Source organism: Bombus huntii, chromosome 7 (genome assembly GCF_024542735.1).
Source record: "Bombus huntii isolate Logan2020A chromosome 7, iyBomHunt1.1, whole genome shotgun sequence".
Classification (NCBI taxonomy): domain Eukaryota; kingdom Metazoa; phylum Arthropoda; class Insecta; order Hymenoptera; family Apidae; genus Bombus; species Bombus huntii.
This window is the reverse complement of record NC_066244.1, coordinates 11549454-11576585: the sequence shown is the minus strand read 5'-3', so window position 1 is coordinate 11576585 and position 27132 is coordinate 11549454. Positions and strand designations below refer to the sequence as shown.

Sequence of the window (27132 nt, the reverse complement as noted above, 5' to 3'; positions counted from 1 at the left end):
AGAAAAATAAACATAGGTCGTTTAAATCTTTATTAAAAAAGTGACGAGAAAAATATGAAATACGATGGGAACAGTAGCGGACTCACGGTTATTGCGACATAATGTAGGGATACATCAGCGATACTTACGTTTAGTCTGTCTATGCAAAAGTAACTAATTCTCCATCTCAAAATGTCCACCGTTCTGACAATAGAGAATCGACAATGGCCGAAAATAGAATTTATTACCCAGCGAATTTCATTTCTATTCCATTCCATTTCAGTAAATGCATCATTTTGAGATGGAGACATTTTGTGTTGGAAAATTTGTTACCTTTGCATGGAGCGAACGTAAATATCGCTGATGTGTTCTCATATTATATCGCAGTAATCGTGAGTCTGCCACTGTTCTCTTTGTATTTCATATTTTTGTGCGTGTTACATGTACGATAATATTTGATAATTAATAAGTTCTTAATAACGAGGCATTTATAATGGTTCAATCATTAATTACGCTCAATTGTGTAAACTTGGAGCGAAATTTATCTTTGATGTCATCCAAAAAGGATTATTGCATCCTCGTCGGGACAAATTCTACAAAATTGTGGTTCGTTTGGATTGCCGTTACATTTGATTGCTTGATTGCCTTCGTTGCTGTGTATTTGTGAATGTATATTCTACGCAATATTCATGTTGAAATTGTTTTAACGAGCAATTACTTGTCAAATAACTAGAAACGATAGAATATTATTAACTGATTTCACGATAAAATATCAAATGATTATGTTCTTTTGTTTTTCATTTTTATAGCGAGTACATGTATAAGTACATACAGATATCAGGTGTCTGAAAAATCATATTATCTATTCATTTGTTTAAAAATGGTATATTCACGTCTAAATATAATGTTTTATGACCATGATACACTCTATTGCAATATATTTATATTTATATTATCAACAAATGTAATCATGTTGAGAAAATTTGAAAAATGCACTTTTATTTCGTCTTATATTCATCACTTTCAATGGTGTTTTACCTATACACTTAAAAAATTTAAAGAATTTTGTATTGGAAATCCATTAAAAAATATATATTCCATAGCTCAATTACATTGGACTGTAATGATTTTATTCTTTATAATCGCCATAGCCACAAACAACAGAATATTATAACACGATTAAATCGATTTGTAAAATTCAACAAGCAGTAATAAAAGTGAAGTTTGTAAATTTCTTCATTTTTGAATTATAAGCCAGATTAAACAAATTTTCTTAAACCGATAATTAATGTCAGGGATTAATGCAAGCAATAATACCTAAATAAAAAATGTATATATATAATACATAGTAAATCATAAGATATATTAGTGCTACATCTTCTAATAGGTAATTCAAATTTACAATCTACTTAATTCATAGAAAAAATGGCGATTTCAGCTTCTAATCGTTAATTTATCATTAATTTTAATTGAATTTAAATATTACCACTGCGAAGTGACAAGATGTTTATGAACAGTGATGTATCTATCGATTGTCATGAGAATGTACTAAACAATGGGTATCTTAAAATAAAATTTAAATATTTAATCGCAGTTACTTTTCTCGTGTACTTAACTGAGCTCATACTCTGTAATTCGTATTTAAAAAAGAAGACTCTAAGAACTATAGGGAACTATTTAGAAAGCAAAAACTTTCAGAGACTGTCATGGGAACGTTCTCGTACAAGATACGAGGCAAGAAATCGCTTCTGATCTTGCATCCGCAAAAGTTGTTTGATGAACTTCATTTTGTAAAAGACACGGCTTTTAATGTTCCGCACGACATTCTCACAGCGAGATATTCGTCAGAGGTACAAAGTATCCGCACCGAAATAGTCTGTGAACTAAAAGCTATCGCAAAAGAGCGTCACTCGAGTCTACCTGGATACATGTTCATCGGTGAACATCGTTTTCAGAATACGCTGGCCGAGTTTCTTTGTGGGTCGCACTTTGGCAACGCACGAAAAGACAGACAGTGTTAATTTCTTTTTTTCTTCGACGGTGCAAACGCGAAAGCCTTCCTCTCTGTCTGTCTTCCTTTTTCTATATTCGACGGTGTTCTATATTCAATCTTCTATATTTGCTCTCGTTTTCGTTTTTTCTATTTTCTTACCAGTGTAATAGTGAAATCGTGTCTATGTGCATTGTTTATACTCACTTTTCCATCTGGACTGCATACTTTAATACCCGCGAGCGACACTATCAGGAGAACGGGCGTGGACCGATCACTATACTGAAAAGAAACAAACGTTTTCATATAGAGATTGAAAAATATTGCAATTGGATTGCACACTACATGCTCACTTATTAGTACACCGCATCTCATAACGATAGGACCGCTCAAAAACTTGCAACTTTTACATATTCTGTTACACATGTTTATTTATCAACTTGGTAAGGAACGACTTATGCCATATTTGAAATTATATTGAGAAACAATCTTCTTGCTCTATTATATTCGCTAGAAAAATTACTTTTCTGTTTCATAACTTTGGAACTTGCAAATGAACTTTTAGAACATAAAACGAAATTGTAACAATAGTTTTTATAAGTTTAACTGTTCGGCTTTGTCGTGTTCTCTACAAGAATTGAATTTTAGGGTAATATAATTTAGTCTTATAATCATGAGACGCAATGTATTAAATATTCTTTAAGAATTCATAAATATGTAAATTGAGAATTTATCACGTATTAGCATATGTAGAAATAGACATATTTTGTTATAATCTAAAATAGTCGCTGTAATTATAAGTGACAGTTTATAGTTTATAGTGCGTCTATAATGAATTTCGGATTTTTTAATCGTTACTTACAGACAATTCCAATTTTTCTTTTATATTGGTTAGTATATTATTTGCAAGATACTGGCAAGAAACTTTCTTATTGTTAATCTTATAGAATTGAGACATTGCTTCCTTTACGAAAATGTCAATTTCTCGTTACCTTTAAAGAACACCTTACTGGAAGGGAATTTGTATTATATATAAGTATTATAAGTTTGACCTTGTTTGGTATTGTTGGCAAGATTTATACAGACTCTCGAAAAGTTACAGTTAAACTTCAAAAGCATCTGACACTTGTTAAAGAAGAATTTATAGAACTTAGGAACAAGCAAAATAGGCTCAATAAATAATAACAAAATATTGGATTTCTCATACATAAATCATATTTATATAGCACGTAGTTTTTCTTTTAGACATGTTATATAAAGAAACATCGAACGTATTTATTTCATACAACAAAATATTTAACTGATGCAAGATTGAAACTATACAAGAAACGTCATACAAATTCTATAAATACCTACATACAATGTAAATACCGTAAGAAATGTTTTAAAATTCGAAAGTCTTTTAAACTGGAGGAAAAAATTCGCTTTCACGTTAGGAACATTATCTTAAGAGTTTGTGACCTGTGAGTTTAGCGAGACGACTACAAATTACACCGTAAGCAATTACACAAAGGTGATAAAAAGTTACTCCAGTTTACATTGCTAATTAAGAACAGGTTCTTCGGTTTCACTGAAAAATATTCAACCTGTTCGTAACAACGATGAAGGTTCGAACATTCTGTGTTGCCGGATCGGAGACAGCAGCGGATGCCCCAGTAGCTTGAGGCTTCCGCTAATTTCGAAATTAGAAAGCTGGCAAAGCGAGTGGCACGATTGAAAATGGCACTGACAACGAAAGAATGTTCCCTATTTCCCGTTGAAGACACGGCTCATTGTCTTAAAAATCCACTGAGATGGATAGACGTGACTTGAGTAGGAAAGGGGGAACGTCGGTATAATTACTGTAAAGCAAGGGGTGGTTTTCGATAAAGGACGCCAGTGCACTCTATTTATACGGGGTGACCTACGAAGTCTTTTTCTCCTCTCCTTTCTACTGTCACGACATTATCTACTGACGAATGAGAGAGCAGAGATCATTCCACATAGGGATAATTTAAAAAAACCTCGCTTCGTGATGATTCCAGACGCAGCAATTATTACGTGTAACCCACTGGTTCTTTTAAATTTTAATATTACTTCCACTCCTTATTACGGTAACGCGAGACTCGGTGAAAAGGGGATGAAATATTTAAGACGTTTCTCTCTTGCGAGATGTAAGTTTGTTATAGAATGTCTTGTCGACCAATACATATACATTCCACGATATAAGAATGCAACATTTTATACGTAGTATTAATTGTTTAGATATATTGGATTATCACCGATGTTTATCATTTGTATGATAGCTAACATGTATAAGTTTCATAAAATGTTCTTCAGAATGTTACTTGAGCTACTTACATTTCACTACTGTGAATCTGTTGATATCTTTTCGTATTTCATTATGAATTTATCGCATTGTCACTTTATGAAGAATTAGAAGAAACAGGCAGTAATAACATAAATGAATCAGCGGCTTATTCTTATTTGAATAATTCTGAAACCGCAACCATCTTGATATTTAGGAATTCAATCGAAAGATTAGACTCAAGAGGAAATGCACGTATTTACGAATTATTCGTACGCTATGTCAAGAGTTTATAACGCATCTGCCGCTTATGAAAATATAGATACCAGAACCCAGCCGTTCGTATGCATGAACGTTTATTTTCTACAGTCATAAAATAATTTCCAAGCCTCTAACATCTGGCTTCGTCGATCATGTATACGAAGTATAAATCGAAGATTTCTCAAAAATGTCTAATATGCAGTGTGTAATAACCACGTCATAAACCCCTACGGTTTTACCATTAATAGAAAAGCTGGCAACAAATTTTTCAATAATAAACTATTTAAACGTCGTCTGTAATATTTCACATATTCCCTTTTGGCGTGCACTAGGTATGTCATCTTCTTCTAGATAACTTTCACATTTCTATTTCATACCACAATATTTTTAAACACTTAGACTAAAACATAAAAATAAAATACTTGTCAAACGTGATGATTTAACTAAACGGTGGCCAAACCTTTTACATTCTTCTCAACTCTTTCGTAAATCTTAAAAACTAATTTAACAAATTTCACATTTCAATTATTTCCATTGCGAATCAAAAACTAGACACGGATAATTCTATAAAGAATTAAATGTAAAATATCTACAAAAAGAGGGCTCTCGATTATTTCCTCTTCTTAAGAAATAAACCGGTTGCTATATGGATTAACCCTAACTCGGATCCAGTGACCTAGAATTTCGTCCACGTTCTCTCCGCAATTCTGAATGACCGCGCGAACCGAGGCATATCAAAGCGTGCCGCTGATGCCAGGCACCCTGATACGCCATGCAAACGAAGATATCACGCGACGTTTATTCCAGGACACCCGTTGGTTCGGCCACCTTTGTTCGGCGGGGGTGATTAAAAAGTTGCTGAGTGAGTCGCGCTGACAGGAGGACGCGGAGCGAGACAGATACAGAGAAGCGGTGAAAGTAACGGACAGAGGAAAAAGAGAAAGGATGGAAGGAAGCAGGCGTGCGAGAGAATGAGTAGCAACGGAGCTGTGGAAAAAGGAGGGAAAGTGCGAAAAACCAAGTTGCGAAAGAGGGAGAGAGAGAGAATAGGACGAGGAGAGACGCGAAAGGAGAAAGATACAGAAAATAGGAAAAGAGACAGAAGTTGAGACAGCCAGCGCATGAGACAAATCAAAAGGATAAAGATGCGAGAACGTTTGAGGAAAAGGGACGGATGAAAGGGTGACATAGGGACGGGGATGGACGAAAGGGTAAAAAGCGCGGGATAACTCCTACTCGGTGTGTACAACCATTAAGCGCATCGGGTACAACTCCGAATGGGCTCTTGGCGTGATCACCTAACATTTTCTTCCTGTTTCAATCTCCCTGTGTCTCCCTGTTACGCCAGCCACCCACCGTGCACAACACGGTTACCCTTTTTTTTCTTCTTTTATTTTTGTATTCCTTTACTTGCCGCTTCTTCTGCTCTTCCTTTCTTGGAAATGCCCCTGCATCTGTCATTGCTCACCCGACTCTGCATAAATTGACACTCGTCCGATTTACCTGGACCATTGTCGTTTATTTCACTTATTGTGCGCCGATCTTTTAAACTACGTTTCTTTCGTTTCAATAACAGCCTGTCGATTTAAATGTACGTTAACGATGGAAGTATTACGCTTGGAAGTTATCGTATCGGTTTAATTTGCATTAAAATATGTGACATTTAAATTTGTTGTGTAGTTAGCCGCAAATTTGTAACACGTATGTTTGAAGTATAAAGGATCCTTTGTGTAAGATATTTTTAGAAATATAATAACAATTTGGAGAAGTTGGTTGGCTATTATTTAAATTGCTTCATCCTACCTTCTCCTCATAATTTCTGTTTCTTAGGATTTCAAGTATAATAAAAATAAATTTCCCTCGATAATGCTGGCAATGGTTATCTTTATTTGATAAATCTTGAATCTATTGCGTGCATTGTAGTAATTTTATTTGTTTTATAGAAAAGTGCATACTGTACAATTTTATTAAACTGTGCGGATGTGGTCTTAAAAATTTTATTTTTAATACAAAGAATCTGTTTATTAATATGTACTGTACAGTATAAAAATTGTAACACAGAATATATAATAAGAAATATATAATCGCTTTATTTATTCCAATTGTTATTTATAGATATTTAGAAAGAAAATACATCCATCGTTTCTTGCATTAACAATTGTTATTTGTTTAACTGTTATCTTTGCTTCTATTATTATTTCTTTTTCTCTGTTTTTTCTTTTTTTGCTAGATGATAAAATACCTCATTAATTTCATTGAAACAATATTTTTTCATATTTCCAATTGTTCTCAATTTTTATTTGTCAACTTGATTTACGTCATTTATTTTCGGAGTCGCCTATACAGGAAATGATTGCACGTGTTCAGATTCGAGGACACGGAAGCATACCTGAACTAGCCTCTTGAACGAGACGGAATTGGGAATTAATTGGTTTGTCGTCTGCAGATCTGCCCTTTCTCGTTTTGCAATAAGGCTCAGATCTTTCAAGTACGTAGAGAAATTAGCTTTCTATGATAATGCCAGATTAGGAACAGTAACATTATGAAAAATGTCCGATAAATTTTCAGGTTTTAAAATTAATTCATCAGCATATTTTAAAGGAGGTAACGCAATGTAAATTGTTGAATATCGAAACAAGTGCTTTCACATAACATAGAATATATAGCTGACTATACTATGATATATTAAAAAGAAACTAATGCTTAATATCGTGTGGCAATTCATTTGTGATTTAATTTCTCATAAGGCTCAACAAACGTAAATTATATTTGCAAGGAAGTTTAGTTTCAATTTTTCAAACCAAAGATCTCTAAGTATAAATTATATAAAACACCAAAATATTTTACGTCAAATACCTTGTTACAACAGTGACTAGCTATAACGATCATCTAAATAACTACTACATACATAATCATTTTTAACAGCTCATTAAATTCAGATCATAATAAAATTCAGACGAAATAGATATAAATGTACAAATTAACGCGACCTTGATTTTTGAAATATTCAGTTGCAACCCTCTAGCATGGACACGATCTCTTAAATCCATTTACCCTCTGACAAACTACATTGTTCCTATATTGGCATCTGAACCATTGAACAATGCTCGGTTGTACTAGAGATAATGTCGCCCATCAAATCTGTCACGAGTAATAAAGGGAATGGTTATGACGAGCGTGATTATCAGTGACTCATGACGCGACGTGACTCAAAGTATCGACAGACACTGGGGGTAATAGAAGAGGGTTTCCTTTAGGTTGCATCACGGAGAATCGTTTCTTGTCTTACCGCGGCGACTGTTCACGAATTTATGAATTTATCAGCCGGGGGATCGTTTCTGCAAATGCGATCCACGTATCATATGGGGTGCATATCAAGTACCATCCCCTCATGATCGCGAGACTGGAGCAAGGAGAGCACTCGAGGCTTCCGAGCATGAAAAACGAAGGGTGAATATGCCTGATGAGAACGAGAGTACCGATTTGAACTCTTATGCTTCTTTTGCGTTCGTCAGGTTTTTTTAGAACCATTAACAGGTTTCTGAGAGCGAGCTGTGCGAGTAGCAATTATTAGCAGCATTATATCTTGCCGTGAGTTCTTCATGCGCATTTTTTAACGAACGGCGCTGGTGAAGCTATTAATTAACCAAATAACCTGTAATAGTCTGACAATTTCAATTTTTGTTCATATAATATTTCGATGATAAGCAATTATGTACTAGGATAATAATCCAATTTAAGGAGTTTTGCGTAGTTTTTCATTCCCTGAAATATCTTATCTAATAACCCCTTTTTTTTACTTAATCACAGTAAATTTTCTCTTGTAGGTAAAGTTACTTAGTTACAAAGTTTATTCGTTAAAGTTTGAGAAATATCACGAATACGACAAAGAAATTGTATTTATTATAACAACCATATTAATTCAAATACTCTTCAACAGTGGACTCCTAATGGCCTACTAAACATATATAATTTTAATGCATTGAAGTATTTTTAAAAAAATTTAATATTCAAATAGTGGAGCTTCGTTTGTAATACGAACAATGTAAAGGTGAAACAAGAAATCTTTTTATTTGTAGCACGGTGAATTCATCGTAGGTGAAAAGAGATTTTCTGAACAAGAACTGTCGCTTTTCCATCTTGGAAGGTGTATAAACGTTTCATCGTACGATGATAACGGAAAATACGCCGTGAACTGAACGACGCTCGTCTTATTACGTGAGCTGAACCTATACCAATTCTTTTCCTTAAAGCGTCTGCGTTCATTTTTATATCTACTCTTTTATTCGCAGTCGTCGTCGACTATTTTATATCTACATCGAACAGGCGACATATTCAAGCGTGCACGGGTCCCCACTGACGTTATATTGCGACGTATAAATTTATTGTACAAAACTTTACTGTTCCGTAAAATCATTATTTTCATTTCCTTTAACACATCTTGTTCTCTATATTTCAATATCACGTAACAGACTCGTATTATACTATTGATGCAAGTTCATTTCTCTTTGTTTGAATGATATATATTTTGAACTCGTTGGCTATTTTTATTATATGCTGCGAAATTCCTAATCTTCTAGACAAAAAGCTCAACATTTCAGATTTAATAATTTAATACCGGTTAAATGAGATTTTGATTCGAACAGGAATTTACTTTTTTTTAATCAAACTTCAACATTCATCAACTCCTTTTTATAATAAAATTATTCTTTGAAATACAAGACTGATATATTTGTATACTGTTTATGAAGGCTAGAACTTTTTTATTTAACATCAGTTTTATAGACATATATACATATTTTTATGTTCTTTTTGTTTCTTAACATTATCCACACATATATAAAATTCAATAGAGCGTATTTTGTATTTTCGTATGTATGTATTTCGTATTTTGAGTAATTACCAATAAAATTTTAAGTGGCTCATGCTTATGTAACATATTTTGTCTGATTATACCCACAAAGTATATTGTCTAAAATTTGGCTGTTAAACCCTGAGACACCTTGTATATGTACAAAACAGACATAAAAATGTAGGAATAATTCATGAACAATGACATTAGAAAACACGTGCTATCGTTTACAAAATAATTTGAAAATTATGATTGTGAATGAAAATAAAGTTGATGAAATGCGCCAAGTCTTAGACAGTCTAGACACTGAATCATATGTATATGAGTAGATCTAACCAGTAGATACAAGTAGGTAGATACGAGAACGCATCTGCGAAAAATGCAACGGTACAGCATATGGTGTATCCGGCTTGAAATAAAAGCAAAACGTTGTAACGGAGGGGGTAAATGACGAAAAGCTCTCCCTCAGGTTTGTCCGGGACTGGTTTTAATCCACTATTATGAAATGTACTGACGTCTGACAAAACTGGCCAAATATCGGAAGCGCTGGACGGAAATTAAACCGATTCTGTTCCTCGTCTACTTCGATTTCGATCATCTCCGTTTCTCTCCCCATTTTCCCTCCGAACATACCTGTATAATAGGTTCGGACGTATGAAATGTTGTTTTCTCAAAAAAGAAAAAATACCTTTGCCCTCGAATAAAACGTCGTTTTATACAACTTTCCTAACGATTAACTATTAAATGAATAAAAAAATCCTGTGCTTTTATTTTTATAAAGGAATAACGTAAAGGGACCAGACGAATATTCTGATTATTCGTGACAAATAATTTGAAATTTGTGTTTTCAATCCTTCTGGTATTCGATGCACGTACGTTGTAGCAAATTTCTTCTTCGTGTATTAAAACCACCGTATATAAAATACGTGTTAATGTGTACAGGATTAAACGTATTTGTTGCGGTAGTTTTGTATGTACCCAGCCAGTGATTTCTCTGAAGTTACGAATATAAGTTAGGTTTCTATCCGCGGAAGTAATTATCCATCAGAATAATATATATCGTACATTAACCTCTTCTAGCCAAGGAAAATATTGTCCCACGTAACCATCTTCCGCTCTCGTCATAGAATTGTTTCACATAACAGCGCGGTAATTTCTCCTGAGACGGAAAAGAAGAAGGACAAGAATTCGAAACAGAGGGGATAGGCAGGAGAAAAACGAGTGAACTGCATTCCCTACGAGAAAATGATTTTTCACCCCAGTCACAGTATAATTGTTACTCATCCTCGGCCTAGAGGCGTCGCATCGAATTTCAGTTGGCCACCAGCGCACCGCACCGTCACGGAAATAGACAACAAGTGACAGCGGTACAGCGGAATTTAATTTCGTTTCGAGATGTATGAACGTCGGACTCGGTATACACACGCCCATCGGTATGCATGTGTGCATACATATGTATATCGCCGACGCTTTGCTCGGCTGCGCAAGCTTTTAAATGAAATCAATTATCGTACACTCGCGAATAATTATTATGCGGACGGTCTGGACGAAGGAGACGGCTCGTACCGACCAAGAAATTATTTTAACGCTACCCGCCACCGCTTGATTGTTACTATTCCGCTTGTTATGACGGCCGAGATGTTGGAAAACACGAGCTGCTGATTATAATTAGGAAACAGAGGAGAGCGTTGCAGCGCGGCGTATGATGGACGTCTACTAAACTTCCGTTTGTTATAGTTTCGATTATTTGATTAATTCGTACAACATTCTGAGTTGTCCTAACGTTTCGATTTCAATTTGGAACGTTTCTTGTCGCGGGAAATTAATTTATCGAATTTGTAAATTCAGGACACGCCTGGAGAGAAGAGAAGATTTTTCTTTAAATCCTCAAGTATCTACGCATGTACGTTCCTAAAGGAAAATAGATTCTGTTTAAATTGGTCCTTATGTTCGTATATGCTCATATACATATTTCTACGTTTACATATATGGAAGTAAACATGTGTATATGAATGTTCGTTTAAGTCGAAATAAATCTTCATTGAAGATTTAAAATGCGGAATAAAAAAGATATTTAGTATAGTTAAACGAGAGACGTCTATACGGAATTTTCATTTATTATAATTGTAATTGTTTGATTGATTTGTACGATATTATAAACTGTCTTAACATTTTAATTTCAATTTGCTACTTTCCGTATCACAAGGAATTAATTTATTAAATTTCTTGAATGCAGGACACGTGGAATTATAAATATGATTGCATCGAAACTGACTGTAGAGCACAGAAATGTTAAACACATTAATATAATCGATGAAACGTTAATTTCCAAAAGAAGATTTAATTATTCCCGATGTATAATTTTTCACAGAGAATCCATTCAATACAATTTCTCTTCACGTAATTGTACAATGCTTTTAAATAATCTACCCGATTGATATTAAATAATTATTGCGAAGGCTTCTACAGCATGACATTGGACATACATCGTCGCGCAATCAATGTTATTAATGCGAATTATATTACGGATGATTGAACAAAGCCAATTTAGCATTTATAATATTTCTAGGGATACACGTTATATTCCTTTCCTGATAACTTTATCGGAATATCTGATTAATTTTTGACTTTGAACGATTCATTCATAGATGCAGAAGGTCGCTTTTGCGTGTAAAATATTAAATTGAAAATATTGAACATTGGTTTAAAAAATAAAGATAGGATTTAAATATAGATTTTTCAGAATATAAATTAAAATTATGCAAATAAACACGTTATGCATTAAATATTCATACCTGCAAGTATAAACTATCTGTTGAAGAAGAATGCATTTAAACATTATCTAGTTTGTTTAATCTGTATCGGGACAATGATTTTATAAATCTCTAACGATCAACTCGAAGAGAAGTTTATGAGGGAAAATATCTCATTGGCGACCTAACACAATTTACTGGCTGTTACGCTTTTGCTGCTTTTCGTGGTCGTCAAGATGACGCCATTTCAAATTCATTAACAGGCTGTGCAGAAGAAGCAATGATTAAAAGCTAATAAAATCTTAAGAGTTAGACTTTTTGTTAAAAAATATACCATCGAATTTTTTCACGGTATTTTCAACAAAAAATTGATAAAACCTATAATTTGTAGACAATCGTTATTGATAGTTCATATGAAAAAAGTAATCAAATTCAATATTAACCGACCATGCGCTTTAATCCTTGATACACCCACTATATTCCAATAAAAGGAATTTTAAATTGATTTTTAATAAATGCTATTAATTAATGATGTATCTAACGAATGCTGTTTAACAGTATAGTTACTCAATAAATTTTCAAATATTTAATACTTTTATAAAATTGATCACCTGCAATTTCTAGATATTTATATAATATATTTCGGTATTTGACGATTTACCGATTTAAATAGAACTAAGTTAGTAATTAATTTCCGACTAAAATAACGAATAATATTACATTTATCGATTTTCCAGAAGTAACTCGAATAAAACCACTTAAACAGAGAGTTTCTGCTATAATAAAGCGAATGATATTTTAGTTAGAATCCGTATATATATATAAATCCTCGACGACTAAGACGTAAATAGAATTATACGTATGTATAGCCCATTTTAGATATCTCGATCGATATTTTATTCTAAAATTATTCGTGTTCTAAAATTCGTAGATATTTATAATTTAGCGACACGAAAATCTTGAACCGATCATACAATCGGTTCGGCATCTTATTAATATTTATACTTGAACAGCTAGAATTGCTTTCCTTGGAAATTTTTCCCCCTGCAACGAATATATTGTAGACTCCGCCAGTTTAATAGATATACCAAGTGTATGCATGCTGGTTGGACAGGGTCAGCATTTCGAAAGTTTCGCCGCGCCCCAGGATCCAGAGCCGATTAATGGACATATCCGATATTGCACGGCTGCGTGGCTGCAAGTATTAAACGTTACAGTTACAAGGCCAGGAACAGAGCGCGTCCATGTGGCCGACCGCTTACACGTGTTTCCGTGTGCCGTGCAGATTTCCAGGGAAAATAGACTTACAACTATGCTAGCAGGGGAAGGTTACCATAGGAATAAGCCAGCGACCTCTAATGGAGATGGATTTCTGCATCAACGGCCACGCTGGATGACAGCTAAGCTTTGAAAATTTTATGTTCAATCCTACGTCGCCGTCTTCTGTGACTTCGAGCGTACCATCTACCATCCTTCGTTTTTCCCATCTTTCTTTTCTCGTTTCTTTAATATATGAACGGTCGAGTACATTTGCTCAGACGACAGACTGTCCGCAACATTTCCACGCGAAGATTATCGTGACAAATATACGAGAGTAAATGTAAACGAATGGCGATGAGTCGTGCCTCATGAATTATAATTAATGATTGGAATTTATTCTTCAAGAAATTGGACGATGAATTACCATTTGAATTTTGTTTGGCAAAAGTAGATATTGTCGTGTATTATATAGATATATTCGAAGCTTCTTTTCATGAAAAAAAGAAAAAAAAAGAAGAAGAATGAACAATGATCTCGAGCAAATAAGGATTACATTGTTTTTGTGAATCGTAACACTGGACATGCAACAAGCGATGTAAAGTATAACTTGTGTGAAAATCGATCATAACGTTGGTTCGACACGATCGAAACGAGCGACTGGCACTTTGGCTGAAACGCCGAGGCTATTTATCGGCGTAATAGGGCATAACGGAGCAGTCATCAGCTGATTGATGCGTCGACAGGCTCCGGAGGGTTTATAGGTGGTTGCGAGCCGACGATTCGCTCTCACTTTTCACTCTCGGGACGTATTTGGATAACGCCGACTGCCAGACGGGAATATTATTTGCTTGTTACCGCCTGCTTTACAAAGCCAGCTACACAATCGTGAATTATAAAGTACGACATTCCAGCCGTCCTGAATTACGCGTGTTTTTGACACGACAACGATGCTATTGTATATCAGTGACAAACTTCTTTCTTTTGTATTAGTAAAAATCATAAAGAGAATTTGACGGCTGACACGAATGGATATTGTATGCAAATCTATTGAAAGTACGTGGATTAAAATAGATAAAATAAAATAAAATGCACTTTTCAACGTAGTTCACTTTTTATTCGTTGATCTAATCTATAAGATCGTTTCAACATTTCACATCGTTTATCTAAGTTCGGAAAATATTGTGTGACTTTACGTATATCTGTGTGTAGTTAAATACATACCATTATTTTAAATATTTTCATATTGTTATGATACGCTGGAAGTTTACATGGCTTGAAAGCTTAGGCTAATTGTAAGTTTAAAAAGATTAACGTGAGAATCCTTCACATTCATTAATTAGTATCTCTTTCAACGAAGTTTATTTACATAGTTAAATTTTATTATTAGGCAGGTATATTTAAAAAGTATTAAGTTTTTAGATGTTCATAGAGCTCATAAAGGTATTTCATAAAAAATACAGTTGCTATTTAATTGCAGTAAAATTCATATAGAGTTAACTATTTAAGGAGGAAATATTTAGAGACACGGAAAACGTAAATACATACTTCTTGTCTTTGATAGACATTCAATCGTTGATTAATGTAATTATTTTCATTCTATTAAATGATCGAAGTTTCTACTTATATTGTAATCCCATTTTTCAGAACAAACAATTCATTATATTTCTCTTATATGATATGATGTATCGAAAAGTAAGTGAATGGTATTGTTACGTACAAATATGTTAAATTAACGAAAGAATTAGAAAGAATTGTCACGAAAAATATTGTGATTGAGCCATTAAGTATATGAAGCGTTTGACGTGATGACAGGTATGGTGGATAGAGTATGAGGAGTGGCGAGATCGCTTCTATTATTAACTTCCGGATATTTGTATTGGACTCCCTGCTGACAGCAGAACCATTTGTGTTACACCCACTGTGACTCACGCCTTTAGGAACTTTTGCGTGATCCATTAGCGAAATTCGATCTTCTACATCGAACGTGGGCGATCCCTTCCTTTTCTTCATTTTAAAGTTTCCGATGTGAAAATATAAAAATGTAAAAATTATCATGCGACTGTTACAAATTGGCTACAGTGGCACTTACGAATGGTAACAATATACATAATGTGACATATATAACAGAAAGATGAAATATTCAATTTGTTGACATTATAATAATCGATGATACACATCTCGATGTTTCTCATAAAATTAATGATTTATACCGAAGGTACTTTTATTTCGAGAAGATTTCAACGGAATTCCTTTGTAACGAAATATTTAACCGGTTCAGCCGTGGTTTTAGTATTATTGCTTCGCATCCAATAGTCTTAATCTGTTCCAAAATAGGTCAATAACTACGCCATCGCATGTGGTATCATGCGATTGTGGTACAAAGCTGGTTTTACACGTGCCGACATCGTACCATTGCCCGTGGCACGAATTTAATGGCACGAAATGCACTTCCAAATGTCGGCAGCTACCTACGAGTTCACACAGAAGATCTAGTTTAAAGCAATGCGTTTCCAATGCCGCGGACAATGGCACAATAATGGTCTGTGTGAAACCGAACTAAATGTGTAAATCTCATTTGAAATACCAGCAGATCATGTGGCATCAGTAGTTCAAATCGTCGAGCATATTAAATAACGAGCGATATGAATTGTACAGCATCGAGTAACGCGAGATAACAAATGAGTAATTTAACACTAACCGGTTTCAAAATTTAATTAAAAATTGTAAAATTGTATATTACCTGATTCATCAATTTCTCAATTTTTGTTAATATAATAATTTACATAAAGTTAGATGGTCAAAAGGAATAACGAAGAATGTACAATTTTACATTTTGACCGCACCTGGTAACGTTGGTATTAAAGTTTACTGTTCGTGTAAATTTATTAGATTGTGCGATAAATTCATTCGCTTTTCGATGTCTCGCACTACGTAAGAAATGTTATGGTAACGTTATACTTCCTCAAATGCGACTACAGGGTAGGCACATGATGTGTTCGTCCGTGCGTAAATTTTACACCGCTAGACAGATTTCGACGAGCAGGAAACACCCTTCTAACATTTTCGATAGTTACCGGACATCGTGACATCATTATTCCGGCATATTAAGCAAGAATTTAATAACGTGCCAATATGTTTCAGCCGGCAAAATCTCGGGAACACGGCGATAGCGCCGCGAGGGTTGAACATTTCACGTTATAAATCACGCAGCGCACCTATATCCTTGTTATAACGGAAGGGCCTGAGGATTCTGTATTCAAAGGATTAGCATGAAAATAATAGAATGGATTATATCGCGGGAACCTGTGAATCGGTATTGAGTCAGAGGTGTTCCATTGAAATTTATATCCGGCGCGAATGGTCGCGGAGTTCATTGAACGCGAAACTTCCACGCTTCTTATTTCGTCCCGGCTATCGGCCGTTTCACCTGAAAGACGCTAGAACAATTATCGCGATGCCATTTCCGCGTCCGTAAAACGCGAGCCTCCTCGAACGAACGAGTGTTCTCGAAGACAATAAAGTCGCGAAACTTCGCGGAACATTTTATTAAAGCGATGCAAAATGCATCGCGGCCGTCACGGGCGAATGCCCTTCAAGAACTCGTGCAAACCACTTCTTCGAAAACGTCCGCTCCGCAAAGTCCACCCCCGTGATCGTTCATTTCGCGGCATCATACGCGAGGAATAAAGGGAACCAGATACGTCGTAAGTACCTGGCGTAAATGATTCCTCCTTGCAGCAGTTGCAAACAGAGCAGTACTCGGTATATATAAAGACAAACAAGAATTAACGACCAATTAGGAGAGTTAAGAAAGAATCCTCGGCCGAGATAATGGGACGATCCATGGTCGAGCCGTGTTGTTACGAAATGTAATTAAGCCCGGTCTACAACAATTTGTGGAAATCATTAACGAACGGCCGCCGTTCGCGATTCCGTGCAACTTGTCGTAAGACTGCGCCATCAAGATGGCTCGGAGACACGCCAGAGAAAGAGACCTATAGACAGAAGGGAGGACGGTTTCCCTTATTATAAAGCGTTCTTATTATAAGGAGGTCCCCTAATTATTGTCGTCCCTTGAGAAAGAAGGACTCTTGCCTCCTTCAAGCCACTTCGAGTACATTAAATTATGCTTTCAACGGTCTTGAGAAAATCTCTGCATTAAGTTGCTCCTTTATTTTATATGTGCGTGCGCGCATTAAGTATGCACTTGTGATTTTGTATCGTACCTTCCGATGGTTACAATTAGTTCAGTTTGCCGGCTTTAAGAGCAACAGTTTTTTAAAACTCGTTTATCCCACTGCTATTTCGTAATTTTCTAATCAACGGGGAATGGAGATAAGTTACAAGTTTTGCAGATTTTAATATGGTCTCCAACGGATTTTAAACTTTCCATTTTCTGCGTCTAATTATTAAAAATCGCGTGGTAGTATTGGCATCTAATCGTTTGAATTGTTTGACTTCACTTAGACAGTGAAACTGATCTCGCAGCGAGATAAAGTATTTTTACTTCGTGCTAAATTTAGTTTAATCAAATTTCTAATTTTCTAAATCTCCCCTGCACAAGATTATTGTAGCACAAATTTAATATTTGCAGAACATAATATAGAAAATTATCGTATAGCTCAAAGCCTTCAGTAAATACACGCTTTGGAATATTTAAAATATCTGAATTCCAATTCTACAGATGAAGCAAAGATTCGTAGATGTTAATGAAAAAGCAGCGATACCATAAATAAGGGAAACTGCAAGAACGCGTTGTACCGTTATTATAAAACCTAAAGTATACTTCCTTATTAAACCTTTTAACCGTTTTTCCACGTATACAGGTTTTACCGACAAAAGAGATTAAAGGCCACTCAATGTTTCCAAAAGCGGTTTATATTTATTATATTATTATATTTTCGTATCTTATCTCTTTACTTAAACGTTCGTTTACTGATTCAAATATTCAAAGTATATGTACGCGATCCACCTTTGTGCGTGTGTATGTGTTGCCTGATTTACATCGAGCCGTAAAACAACTTTGGTATCCATTAAATTAATTCTAACAAGTTAGCAAGCGGATACTGTAATTATTCAAATTTTATTTGATCTGTATCCGATCTGCATAGGTAAACGGGATGTTTACGCGTTAACTAGTAGTAAGTTAAAGTCGAGAAGCATACTCGAAGAGACGTGGATCTCCTTTGGACGTTCGGTTAAAGAAGTTTCATCCTTCCTCTTTCACTCGATCTCCATTGGGAAAATGCAGACACCGCGTTCAGCAAGCAAATTTTTTCCGTTTGCTCTGCCTCCTCTTCGTCATCATCGAGGAATTTCTGACATTCCGGCATAACAACCAGAGAATCGCGATCGCTTCCATGTCCCCGAGACTGGCTTCTTTCGTTTCCTTTGATTTCACCAGAAAAAGACGAAACGCAAAGAAATATAATTTTGCGTCGAATTGCCTCGGGTAACTCGATTACCTCTTGATATCGCTTATTGCTCGTTTTTACCTGCAATTTTATTTATTTTTAATCGCAGCAGCAATCAGAGTTATTTTTCCCACCGACCATTACGATAGCAATTAGTTGGAGCGTTACTCACAACGCGATGACACAAAAATGATTGCAGTTTCTGACGTTGTTAAAGCACCGTTACCCGCTTTTTGCGTCACCTTCTGAATTAACTCCTGCTTTTGATCACTATATTCGAATATTAAGCTAGTGTCATAAATACGACAGCGAACGCATAATACGTATTGTTAATAAGAATAAACGAACAGTAGGCAGCTTTAATTTTTACAGGATTTAATAACGTTTATAATAGCACAATTGTGATCTAACAATACTTATTTGTAATAAAGATTCATTTAACACAATGTGCGGAACGTTTAATATATTTTGATTTAATGAAGATAAAAATACTAATGTTACTTTACCAAACAAAGGATCATAATTCACTCATTTTTAAAAGCTAACAAAATTTTCCTGCTGATATATATATATATAATACTTCCTGTTAAATTGTACCCGTTGAAAGATCGCAGAAACATTGTTATCGGTGTACTCACATTTCTATTTATACATTCATTATATTGTTATAGCCCAACATACATTTTTCTCCGAGATTATTCTGTTTTATTTCTAAATATTTTGGTACCTTTTTGCAGCCTGTATCTTAATTCCTTCGAATTTCATAGTTTTGCTAGGTCACCGTCAATGAAATCTGCAATCTTCGCACGTGTTTTCTCGAATGGCAACATTCTGTCAAGGCCATCGATTTTCTTACCCCTTTCGACTTATCTTCAGGCTCTATTATACTCCCTCGTCCTAGCTTTGCTTATATTTCCCCTTCCTCGGCTATGACCATTCTTGTCAGCGTGGCCTTTCGCCGTAAGTGAGATTTTGCATATTCAAACGTGAAACACGCCCGAAGCTGAGTGCACCATCCTGCCTTTGCCCGTTACCCGCACCTTCCTTTTAATTATTGCGATTAATTAAGCCGTAACAAGTCTGCGCGGTAAGGAATAGGTTGTGGGTGGAACAGGGTCGGGGGGTTGGAACAGCCGATGGAACTAAGGAGAATGGGGGGAATTCATTATCATCGAAGTCGAGAGACGGTAAATCACGCACGCGGAATTGTTAATATCGGCACCCTGAATATTGAGACGGCCCGGAAGATTTACAAGGGAGACGCTCGAGAAAGGGATATTAAACTTTCTCTCGGAAGTATATTAAGTCGATATGAAACTCGGACTCTTCCCGCGTCCCGTTATTTCCCATTGTGAAACAGCGATATCGTTTGTACTTAATCGATCGCGCGGAATCGGAATTTCAGGATGTTTTTACGACGGGCCATAAATATCATTTCGATCGAACCGATCATATGCCACAGGAATCTTCTCCCTTTTCTTACTGTACGAAGATTTATAGCGGGTTTTCATATTTTTTCGTTTAGATTGCAAGATATCACTGGGCGGTTATATTAAAAAGCGTTGACTCTGGTATCGCTCCAAAAATTTCTTCCGTGATATTATACGCGTACATTTATCGCGAATCTCACGATCGTGTATACAAACGTTATTTATTTATAATTTCAATTATTCATAGGATACTGAATGTTCATAGAAATTGATAGATCAGTAGCTGTCTCTAGATTTCGTACGAATTTATGCGCGAAATTTTTGTTCTGTAATAAAATGTATTTACATGTCAAAGAAGTAGTAACGCTAAAGATTTGGAACTATTTTATTTACTGCAAACAATCACAGTGCTTATTCATCAATTGAGTTCTGGAAACTGTTATGTAAAATTTAATACAGAATTTGTTTGTAATCATAGAAAGTACTCGACAAAAGTCTTATGAATATTTATATTGACAAAATGCGTAGTGAATTCCAAAATCAAATGAAAAGATAACTTTGATGTAGAATTTATTTACAATATATTGAATCTTGAAACTATTTTCCTGTAAAAAGATGGGAAATATAAGTTACCATGTTTCTCACCTGTGACCTGCGAACAATGGGGGAAGAAAGAAAATGAAAAACTTGTATCTATGTGTATAAACATATATAAACATTACTAATTTTTGTATTAGAAATTGTTTACCTTGATAATATTATTTAGATCCTGCCAAGATTATAATTGAATTTTCCGTTTCAAAATTACTGTTTCATCCTCTTGTCTGTTAAACCTTCTTTTGCCTGTTACCGTAATTAATAAGAAAAATCGAATCGTTTTGCAAAATATTATCGTTTCAAAAAGATATATTATAGACACGTTTCATGGAGAAGTAAATTGACTCTCCGCGTTCAGTATATTAAACTTCGAAACACGAACTGACTAAACACTAGAAACGTGCAATGTACTCTGTTATTCTCAGCCGTAGAAATAAAAGGTTATTCCACTTGTACCGAGAATCGGCGCGAGTGATATTTAAGCGATTGGAGCGCGCGCGATATTAAAATCTTGGGACGTAATCGTAAACGTAGATAGCCGCGTCGCGTGCAGGATTCGAAATTACGGAATGAAAATTCGTTCCGGCTGCTACAAAGTTCACGTGGCATTATCAGAAAGTTCCAGAACTCGCATTATATCCATCGACGGAAACATCGGCTTCCTCTTTCCGAGCTTGGCCGATCGTAAAAGCGAACGATGGAGAATGAGAACGAGAAAACCAGAGGTAAATCTACAGAGCGAGCCTAAGCAAATGGTGTTCCACGAAGGGACGCACGCATGCATACCTACAGTCGAAGCCTTTCGGAAATTGTTGATGCTACGGACGTCGGGAAAATACGGCTGCTGTTTGCGCTCGCGTCTCGAATTCAGCTTCACGTTTCTTAAGGACCGTTCTAACACTGGCGGCTCGAGTTTAATTGCTGACTACGAGAAAGAAGATTCGTTTCCATGTTTTCTTTCTTTCTTAGTCGTTATTTTTCTATTTGCAAGTAACAGCGAACAGAATATTAGAAACTACGCTATAAAGCGGAGGTCGGAGAAGAAGAACGTGATAAGTATATTTTTGTTGATTTTTCATTTTAACGTCGCCTTACGATTAAACGGGAGAATTTTAACACGGTAGAATCGGAAATAAAAACCTGTCAGATTCGATGATGTAAGTTTTTTACAAGATGATAAGTGAACGAAATTTTGTGCAAGTCAAACGTATGACTATCAAGGCGATATTTTAGTAGCATTTTCAATATTGCGATATTACGATGGATATTATTTTGAAAATTTAGAAAAGGGTGAAAAGATGCATGTTTCGGCTCGAAATCCAAGTGAAAAGACAATTTTCATCGCATACGTGGATTAATTGACAGTGTAGTGAATCTTAAAACTGTTTCCCTGCAAAAAATAGGAATGTGACGTATCGTGTACTTTACCTGTAATTTTCAAACGCTCTCGGAAAGTTGGTAGATTTTTTGAAATCTTAAATTGTACTCTGCATATTTTGCATTTAAAGTTTATCGATTTTATTCCTCTTGATACGTTAATCTTAGTTAATCTCCGTACAATTTATAAAATCACATTGTATGCGTATGTATAAAGGCTATACTACTGAATCAGTAGAATAACGAGGATAATGAACAAATTTGGTTCAACGAAAATTTAATTTCACGTTCCATCAAAGGTAAATATATACGATCATTTCATGAAAAATGTATTAATAGTTTTATTTCAGTGGAAATATCTTAGCAGGAAAAACGGCTTTAGCGTGCCATTTCTTGAAACTAACCTACGCGACGACGATAACGACGACGACGACGACATGGAAAAGGGAGAATATCCATGGACAATCAGCAGAGCATATTTCATATTCAGCGACCCGTGACCTTGCAATCTTCGAGTGGAAGAGGGTGGGCTAACTGGCCGGACGCCTCTGAAATTGAATCCACAATCGAGAGCAAGTCGTCTCCTCTCCGCAGTGTAACGTATGCATTGGTTTGAGTAAATGGACGATGTCCATCTTCTCCTCTTCGTCCTTTCCATTTCTTCCCCTTTAGTCCGTTCCAACCCCGTTCCACCTATCTTCCCCTGCACGTTCCCAGGATGTCCCCAAGAGCATCGAAGTCCTTTTTGCACGTTCTACGTACTTACTCGACCTTGTCCACGTTTTCTCACCCTAATCCGCTTTGTTGACAGCAACGTGTGTACGTATGATTGTCCCCTATGTACACCTGCGGATTTCTGCTCTAGCAAATGGCAGTAGATTTTCCGAACGCTCGTCGTTTTCTCTGAACGCGACTAATGGGGAATAATTCGATCGCGAAGAAGTAAACGTTATCGATGAGGAATTAAAGCGAACAATTGCACGGTTTCAAAGATGTATAATACGGCGGAATGACGTAATGAGATGTCGCGAAACATGGTAATTTGTATGGCATTTGTGTATCTGTAAACTTGATTCTTCAATATTGCATTTATTAATAGAGTATATTTCTTTCGTTACGATATTGTTTTAGGGTTTACAAGTTATAAGTACGTGGCTATGGTAATTCAAGCGACGATTTAAATCGTTTCTCTTAGTTAAGGGGTTAACAGAAAATAACTAACATTTGTATGAATTAATACATGTGAACGAACGATGAACGATGAAGACTGACGAATGTAATACAATCATAGATCTACCGATAATATTTAAGACGATAAATAATAAGACGAATCCTTCACTGCATGTGTTTGCATCGCAAAGTGCTTACGACTACGTTTATGATATTGTAAGAAATTTTCTATTTCAGTTTCTTACTTCCTAAGGATAGGAACGTGAATTACTTCGACACGAAGTCGTCCGTCTATGACTACGATATACGATGATCCTAATTTGTTTTTATTATTAACTCGACAAAGTGGATGTGACAGTGTTCAGCTTTGTGAAAAGAAAAGTATTTTATGCAATTATATGCTCTGTTGTAAATCAGAATCTACGTGGTACTAACGTGGCGCTCGCGTGAATTAATATTCTTGACTAATTTTACGACAATACGGTAGTTGTTCCCATCAAAGCAAAGAATAATTCTTTTTATTTGCAGTCGATTTGTCGGTTGTCAACGGAACACTCCTATAATGCAGAGCTATTACTCTCTCGGGGACGAACTTTTAATTAACGATCGTTTTAAACGAGCGTAATTGAAGTGGAACGATCTGTCATGTGCGTAGAAAAGATTGAAAGCTGATATGTGAGTTCATTTGTTCGCGTTATGCGCTATAGAGAGAGAGAGAGAGAGAGTAATCGATGACACAGAAAAGTTTCATCTGACCAGCCACTAAAGGGTTGTCCATATCGTGTAATAACTCGGATTCTGTTATCTCTCTTTCGATCGAAATTCTCTTCAGAGTTTTATTCTTTCCCAATTTGAAAAGCCGTGAAATTCAATTTCATAACTGAATTTTCTGAACACTTTTGCCTTATTGAAACTGACAGAGAAAATGATCCGTTAGCAACGTGAGCGATGATATATTATTCTCTTTATCGAATTAGATACGGTATTTGTAGTGATTGAAAGTATAGGAAACATTTATGTACGCTTCATTTATGAATAACTTACACTCATAATAAAATCCAGTTAGAAGTATAAAACCTAGAAGATAAGAAGAATAAAATTATTATCGCATTTCTGTTCTGCAATAATTAGATATAAAACATGCTTGCGTGTACGTGGCTGACTAAATCATAACGAGTAATCCATTTTTATGTGTATTTAATTCATTGTAAATATTATATTCAAAATTATTTAACACGTATTATCGTTAGCCAATAGAGCTGCGATAAACTTAGAATTTTTAGATAAATATTATTACAGATTATATTTATAGGTGGAAAATATTACAAAAATGCGAAACTTTAGAAGATAGCGCATGCATGTGTCTAAAAATATGAATAAAGCGAAGCTACGTATTTATTCCAACAAATTCTCTAATTGTTATCTGGTTAAATTCGACAAGTTATTAAATTAAATGAACCAGTAATTTTGTCCCGCCAATTATGAAAACGCTAGGAAGATCTCGGTATTAATCTTTGAGATGGAAATTAAGGTGCCAGTCACTCGCAAAGAAGTCGAACTGATAAGCAGAATTCGCGCAGACCAAAGGAATCAATTAAAAATGAATGCCGACGAATTATTAAGAGATACTGCGACTTAAGCACCACCGGGGAACTTTCGTATCAGAGACGGCCAGAAGAAAGTTCGAGACTTGCTCGGAAGGGAAATAAGTTTAAACTTCGTACTTTCGTTACTCGAGACACCTGTGAACAAACAGACGCGTCTACGACAAATTAAAACTTGTCGCTCTGCTAAGTTACCGTCTTGCGAGTTTTCCGTGTTATACGTTATTTCCTCGTGATATTCCACCAATTTATCGAAGGTAAACACGAATTTAAACGTTTCCCGCCTCTTTCTCTGTACCTTCTCGTTTTTGAAGTTCTCGTTTACGACGATTGCGTTTACAATCAAATATTCGATATCCTAATTAAACGAAAGACTAGAATATTTGACATGAAATTTAATCAATAGAGATAATAATGTAAAAGTGCGTTAAAATTTATGATCGGACTATGCGACCAGCATTTCGGATAGGACAAAACGAAGGCGATCGAACGACTTTTGCAAAGAGTATCGAGCATACTTTTAGTTTGTTTAAGGAAACCACCAGACGTGGTTGCGAATACGCGGAAGAGGCGTGGTAACTATCGGCGACCCTTTTCCAGCGGCTCCCTCGTCGACAGCCAGCAGTCCACCCCGCGCGACCGCGTCTACGTTAGCGAACATGTTTGAGCCATTCGCACGCGAAATTTATTCATCGGTTCGTACAAAACAGCATCGCGAGTTGTTTAGGGCTCGATGAAGAATTCACCGAACTACGCTGACCTGTTCGCTATTCCGTTCCAGCCCCTATCCTGTTACGTCGATAAATTTGCCTGGTCGAAGCCCCTCCTTTCCCACTGAAAATGATTAAACTTTGAAAAGTGCTCCGATTTCACCGGTACCGCACGCTGTCCATTCCGTTTGCACGCGGTTCGTCAGGCGATAAATATTTTTCGTTCGACGCGTTGCAGCCATTTTTGTCTCGCAACCAGATCCACAGGAAATGTCGTTTGCTAGTTTCCTTTCTTTTTTTTTTTTTTTTCTAGGTAACATCTGTATCGCTTTTATAAAGCTTATCGATTTCATATTTTCGCCCTTTCGAATGTACACTATATATGGAACTACTATGTACGTCGAGCATAACACACGCTAAGAGTAGAAAAGCAAATTTCCATTCGTTGCTGCACGATTTGAATACGAATGTATGAATCGCCGTGTCATTCGTGCGTTTAGGAGATTTTAATTGCTTTCAAATGCAGATATCTCGAAATTAACACGTCCGTTGCGGACTCATTCTCGTTTCGCACGATGCTGTACGTTGACGGAAAATTTTCGCGCAATACCCGTCTTTGTATCGTGACCATTCCGGAATTCCTAATTTACGTGCCACGTCCAAACCGAAACCGTACGTAATTTGACACTGTGCGCGATTCGAATTATCTGCGACTGTGTGTGTGATTCGAGTTATCGATATTTATCATAATGAAATTTTTGATCGTCTATTCAAAATTCCCTTCCCTAGCCCTTGCTCAAGTATAAACCATCTGATCGCGATTCCACAGTGGATGACCAAAAAATCTGTTATACGTAGATTGCGGTCTTAAAAGGCTCGGGGTGGTTTAACGAAGCAACTTTTCACAGGGGCAGTTCTTCTCGAGAGGTTACCGGAAATTCTGGAGCGCTTTCGCGGTTCGTTTCACCGGGCGGAAAAAAAGAATTTTTTTAAGAAAAGCCTGGAAAGGCGGGGTTTGACTCAGACTACTTAAAGGCGCGAGCACACATGTCAACGAGCGACTGCCGCAATAGTGTTCTTAGTCTCGCTCCTCACGGGAGCCTTCTAGATTTTCAGTCGCCTTTCACAAGCTTTCTCGAGTAAAGTACACGCCATTTCGGCATTCTACCGAGCTTCTTGCGCTCCTCTGATCTCTACCCGGCAAGTTCTCCTCTTTGTTACCTTCCGCCTAATTATCGTCGTAACTTGTATGCGATTTTCTTACGTCACGCTCCTCTTATTTGATAAACAAGACTACATTGTATAGCTTCGTGAAGTATTTTCGACGGTGAGCTCTTTGTTCGTTGATATGCACAGAACGTACGAGAACGACGCGTTATTACATCGAATCGTTGAATTATTTTTCCTTTCATGCCTTTGGGGGTTTTCACGTTCGAGACCTCTTTGAG

General features: G+C 36.0%; 1 protein-coding gene across 5 annotated transcripts in view; it reads right to left on the bottom strand.

Annotated features, from left to right (window-relative positions):
• Nucleotides 1-27132, bottom strand: part of LOC126867304 (EGFR adapter protein-like) — a 275154-nt gene that overhangs the window by 123441 nt on the left and 124581 nt on the right. For 3 of the 5 annotated variants that reach the window (XM_050621621.1, XM_050621619.1, XM_050621623.1), the window contains one exon: nt 2177-2251. In XM_050621621.1, coding sequence (XP_050477578.1) covers nt 2177-2251 — 75 coding nt within the window. The remainder of the gene's footprint in view (nt 1-2176; nt 2252-27132) is intronic. The other 2 variants (XM_050621620.1, XM_050621624.1) reach the window with 1 other exon arrangement.